Genomic DNA, 6,013 nt, shown 5'->3' with positions numbered 1-6,013 from the left:
GATGATGATGATGATGATGATGATGTTGATGATGATGATGATGATGATGATGATTATAATAATGATATGTCAAAGTTTTGATTAGAATAGAAAAAGGGAATGACTTACATTCATTACTAGCTTTGCTCTTAGTCTTAACAGTATTCATTTCCTTGAATTATTCAAAGATATTACTATTATGGGCTAATTGTTTGATAAATAAAAATGAATAAAATAGACTTTGTCGAGAAAAGAAAGAAAGAAAGAAAGAAACAGTTGACTCTATGGCTTCATTAATCACCAAGAAGAAATTTTCCTTTTGTTGATTCTATTTCTTGTCAGAAATCATAGCTAATGATTATAGCAAGACCAAAATTAATAATAATACATACATCTTATTTTCTCGATTGGAATGTTTATTAAAGAAGAGGCTGTTGCGACTGCGATAATTATTACGTTCATCGTTGTTAGATGGATTGTAAGATACGACTCAGAGTAATATATTATTATTATCACTAGTACATTATATCGTCGATATTATTAAATGTTGTATATGGAAGATTACGATTAAAAAATTTGACAAAAAAATAATAAAATAAAGAAATAAAAGAAAAAGGAAAGAAAGAAACAGAAAAAAACAGGTTTAAGGCAAGTGACATATTGTTGGAATTTTAGAGAAATTTTATATTATAAATTTTAACCCTAACAAATCCAAGATAGATATGAAAGAAAAAGAGAAAAAGAAAAAATAAAAAGTCGATAAATTGTAATTTTATGAGATATATATATACATACGACAATTCGTCTATATGTACAGCTACGAGATATATCGTTCGAAGAAAAAACTGCCAAATCACGTCGTAGAATTAACGCATAGTTAATAATTATAATTGTTGTATTCCTGCAATATTTCAGAACGCTAATACGAGATTAATAATTATCAATATTTGGCTTAAGTATTCGACCATTTGCGTACAAAACGCACAAATCATACTGCCATAAATCCGATCTGTCAAAAAAAAGTTTTATTAAAGAAGAAACCAAGAAGGATCAAGAGAAAAAGAGAGGAAAATAGAAAATAATACAATCTAACCTGCAATTATTTTTGATTCAGCTTCGTCAGATCTTCTTCTCGATATGTTTCTTCTTACACTTTCATACTGAATGATTTTATAACGGTAGGTTATTTACTTATCGTTAGACACACACATACACGCTCGTTATTATTCTATTATATAAGTAGTAAACATTTTCTATTATCTGCCACGTACAAAACACCATTAATAATTGTAACGTTAAGAAATAACAAAAAAAAAAAAAAATTCCTTTTCGGATGTTATATGTCATATTTGTGGGCCTACTTTACGACAAAGAAAGAAAAAAAAAACTAAATACGTAATCGTTTTGACAAGATCTATTTTACCGTCGGTACTGTCGGTAAAATCGTTACCGTACGTTACACGTTATTGTCTGTGAAAATTATTTAATAGAGATTTAATGCTATTGAAACTTCAACGTGTGAAATCAACTCGAAGTAATTTTATTATAAACCTTTATGTATTTATATGTGTATACATATCCTCTAAAATAAATGTAATACGTATTTGAGATTATATGTATGTACGAATATACACAACATAATATATATATATATATATATATATATATATATATATATTATACACGCAAGCATTTCAGAAAAGGGAAAAACGATAAAAAAAATTCGTTAGAAGTATTTTTTATTATCTTTATCTTTTTCGGATAAAGATATCCTTTTTCTTCTCCTCGTTCTTTCTTTATTATTATAGTTTTTTTTTTTTTTCTTTTTACATGCGTTTCTTTAGGTTATATATTAAGATTATGAAAACATAACAATACGAGAGTTCTGACTTGGAATAATTACTATGGCGATAAGACGCATCATACAAGTTTCACAACAGTACGATAAAAAAAGGTATACGTTTCTTTTATGGTTTCGATTAATCATTAAACAATCGCTTTTTTTTAATGTTAATTATTGCAAATTAATATTACGATGATTCATTCCTTAGAATGAAATTTCATGCGTTATTAATTTAAGTATTATTAAAATTGCATTAATTAAATTTTTAGCGGGAAAAGTTAGTTGGTTAAATCTTCGTTAATGATTGATCTACGTCATGGAATGTAAATATTTTGTTCATTTTTCTTGTTTTCTTATAATAAGCTGTATATTCGTTTGAAAAATGTTTTTTATCTTAAAATTGCATGATGATTTATAGTAGTTTCTGTCTAGCTCATTGTCCATTAGTAATACTGCATCACACTTGCCTATATATATATATATATATATATGAAAAGTAACTCTTCCAAAATAAAATTCATCGATAAAGAAAATTAATTACAAAAACATATACATTATTTATGCACAAGTATATAGAAAATATCGTGTCATTTTTTTTTTTTAAATGCAAAAATCAAACTTGACAGATGTTTCTTAAAAGATTTGTACGGAATTAATTCTATTGGTTTTAATATAATTATAATTGCCTTCGATTTAATTATTTTTACAATATTCGAGTAGTAATTTATAATGGAATAACACTTCTATTACAAAATAAGTATTGTACATAAATCGTATTACATATAAATTACTTCAACGAAATATTAAAAACCTTCTATTTTTGTTTATTATTAAATGATGATATATTGGTAAAAATCATTAATACAACCTAAAAATGAGCATCTCTGCATAAATATATAAAAATGAAAATCTTATGATTACATTTAATATTTGAAAATGATAATTTATCTATAAATTTCGATTTAATAGATATAGGTTACAACAACATTTTTGTAATCATAAAAAAATCCAGATCTCAAGAGAGATCTGTACACATTCATTTAAAAACAGAAATAAAAGTTTATTAATTATATAATGAAATGCAACATTGTTTGGATTTATATATTTTCTATAGTATGATCTATAGTATGATGCTCAAAATGCTAGGAAACAGCAGTTCAGAGCTTTAGGATTAAAAGGTCCTATATTGATGGCTCCAATGGCTGACAGTTGGCAAATTATATATAATTCTTTAAATAATTTGTAATTGAAATTGATATTCTCCTCTATTAAAAACTAAGCAACCGCACAGACCCAAAATCGCAAAAATAGTTTGCATCAGAGCTGTACTTCTTACGCCTTTTTGACAAAGTCGACAAATGAATACACTTCTGGAGCATTTATAAGAACACTTTACAATACGCACGTTTCTAAGAGATCACATAGGTGCATAATCCAATTGCACAGTTAGTTGTCTCACACCTGCTGCTTGAAAAATCATTTGAGTATGCGCAACCACATACTTTGGATCTACAGTTCGTGCCACTTCCAGTTTTATACAACCAACATAAACATCAGAACAAAGTGTCCAAAAATGTGGTTCTTGCACACTATAAACTCCAGCCAATTGGGTCACTTTATTGTAACACTGTGGTAAAACATGATCCAAAGCCGGAGGTTGTCTTTGCATAAGAATCTCCCAAGATTCTTTCATTAATGAGAGTACACTTAACACTATCAATACTGCAATGAGCATGGAACAAATAGGATCAGCTATCATCCAACCAAACATTTGCATCAAAACAGCTGATATAATTACTCCTACAGATCCCAGAGTATCTGCTAGTATATGTAGAAAAACTCCTTTCATAATTTGAGAATTATTACCAGTAAAAGTTGGATCAATTTCAATATCAAGATGATGGTGACTGTGATTATGATTTAAATGAGAATGGCCATGTCCACTACTATGAGAATGAGAATGCCCATGACCACCATGACCATGCCCATGTCCATGTTGAAAGGCATATATTCCTACTAAATTCACTATGAGTCCCATCACAGATATAGTAAAAAGTCTTTCATGTTTTATATCAGGTGGCTCGATAGCTCTTTCAACAGCTTCAAACATTATAAAGAAAGCAATGAATAACAATAGCAATCCATTAACGAATCCACCTAATATTTCTGCACGTAGATAACCATACGAATATCGGTCGTTGGCTCTCCATTTCGTAATAACTGATGCTGCCAAACCAAACAACAAGCCGGTACAATCGAAAAACATATGGAAACTATCTGAGATTAGGCCCAAACTGTTTGTCCATATTCCATACGATAACTCAACGAAAGCAAAAGATAAATTTAAAATTAAAAACAAAAATAAGTTCCTGGTATTTTTGTCAGAAAAAATTAAACGCTTCCAACCAAGAAGCTTCTCCTTGATACGGCTTCCAATGTTGCGTGAATCCTTGTGTGAATATGGCGGAAGCATTTTGTTTAGGCGCCAGGATTAATTCTATTAAAAACACTTCCTAAAACGAAATAAATATATTATTATATTAATCACATATATATAAAATATAACAAGAATAAAATACATATGCAATGAAAAATATGATAGCATTCATCACTAACATCTGCTATACAAAAATAAAGATATAAATAACTCATGGACAATCAACTAACCAATTTATTAAAAATATTTGTAATATTCTAATTTGTAACAAAGTTTACATTAAAAATAACTATTAATATTTAATTTAAATATTATTATTAACCTCTTGCACTGTTTATTTTTTTTATAGAAAAAATATATATTCCACATAGGTTATTTTAATGAAAATATAAAATTGTACGATACAAAATTATTAGTATTACATTCTAAAGAATGTCGAGCAAGTCGACATACGAGTGCAAAAGGTTAATATCATCGTAACTACATACTCTGGTGTGACACGTTCACAGGGATATCCTAACCTTTACATTTTTCAAAATCTTACCTTTTTGTACAAAGTCCAAAACAGCCAGGAATTGTAATTAATCCAACAATAATTTATAATTCTTCCTTAGAACGAATTCATGATAATAAATCACTAATAATTCGCTTTAACCGGTTCGCAAAAACATTCGTGGCACTGTACACCAGCAACACTACACATACGTATGCGAGCATATTCTACATATCGCACAGTTCAATGCTTTCAGTCGTTAAATAGATAGATAAATGATTTGCAAACTTCAACAAAAAATTATTTACATCATTTCGGTTTATAAATTCTACTTACGTATTTACGAAATTTTCTAAAATCAAAAGAAAAAGAATTTCTCCCATAAATTTATGATTATTCGTTAAAAATAAAATAGATCGAATATTTCGTATATATCCTTTACTCTATACGAGATAGTTATTAATGACTTTATAATTATTTTTAATATACTTTAAATTACATAATGACGAAATGATAAGAAATAAATACGAAGTCATTTTAGTGCGTTTCGTTATAGGTTATTTTTTTTGTTAACGTCCTTCAAGTTAATAGATTATGTTAAATTGTTTGTGTTTTTGTTTAACTATATTAAAATATAATATAATACAAGGGTAGGAATAGAATATTTTCTTTTTAGTCAATAAAAAATTTTTAGATTATGTCACTTATGCGTAAATTAAAATTAATCAATTTATTGTTTATAACATTCTCACTTTATATTTTTCGATTACATTTGAAAATAATTATTATTTCGATTAGTTTATAGTATTTTCATTTCGTACTTTGTTTATAAATTTTGTATACCAGTTCTGTCTTAACTACCAACAGATACGAGGTCTGTATAGAAACTGATTACTAAATAGATGAATACTACTTTGTATATGTATATATATATACAATTCTAAAAGTAAATGTTTATTTTAACAGGGCTACTACTTAACACATTAGGTAATAGAAATATAGGAAGTGTTTGAATTAAATTAAATAATTCCTCAATTTAAGACAAAACTAAAAATAATATAGAATACATATATGAATAACAATCGATATAATGAATATCGTTATCAAAAAAACGTGACATATTATTGAATGTAATAACTTTTCATCGTAAAAAAAACGAAACACGACATTTTCCTTGCCAGAAAGGAAAGTACTAATAATAAACATGATCAAGATGGCGCTGACTTTTATCGCGCGAAAATACAAAAAATATTGAGGAGAA

The 6,013-nt window shown here is 27.4% G+C and overlaps 1 protein-coding gene and 1 long non-coding RNA gene across 2 annotated transcripts in view; both read right to left on the bottom strand.

Annotated features, from left to right (window-relative positions):
• LOC122632936 overlaps positions 1–1,592 on the bottom strand; it is a 12,745-nt gene extending 11,153 nt beyond the window's left edge. Inside the window, exon 1 of the long non-coding RNA XR_006327974.1 lies at positions 1,073–1,592. This is a non-coding gene — a long non-coding RNA (uncharacterized LOC122632936). The remainder of the gene's footprint in view (positions 1–1,072) is intronic.
• Positions 1,593–1,814: 222 nt separating this feature from the next.
• Positions 1,815–5,196, bottom strand: LOC122632932 (zinc transporter 7). Its single transcript, XM_043820259.1, has 2 exons — positions 4,804–5,196; positions 1,815–4,335 (listed from the first exon to the last, which is right to left on the bottom strand). Exon 2 carries the CDS (start codon positions 4,293–4,295, stop codon positions 3,240–3,242), a length of 1,056 nt encoding a protein of 351 aa, XP_043676194.1. The 5' UTR covers positions 4,296–4,335; positions 4,804–5,196; the 3' UTR covers positions 1,815–3,239.
• Positions 5,197–6,013: the final 817 nt, after the last annotated feature.

This window comes from Vespula pensylvanica, chromosome 11 (assembly GCF_014466175.1).
Source record: "Vespula pensylvanica isolate Volc-1 chromosome 11, ASM1446617v1, whole genome shotgun sequence".
NCBI classification, from domain to species: Eukaryota; Metazoa; Arthropoda; class Insecta; order Hymenoptera; family Vespidae; genus Vespula; species Vespula pensylvanica.
Note: the sequence above shows the minus strand (reverse complement) of the source record. Positions and strands in the feature narration are given on the sequence as shown.

Bases quoted from the DNA above. Each gene is read 5' to 3' on its own strand.
- LOC122632932 (XM_043820259.1), bottom strand. From the start codon at position 4,295: ATGCTTCCGCCATATTCACACAAGGATTCACGCAACATTGGAAGCCGT.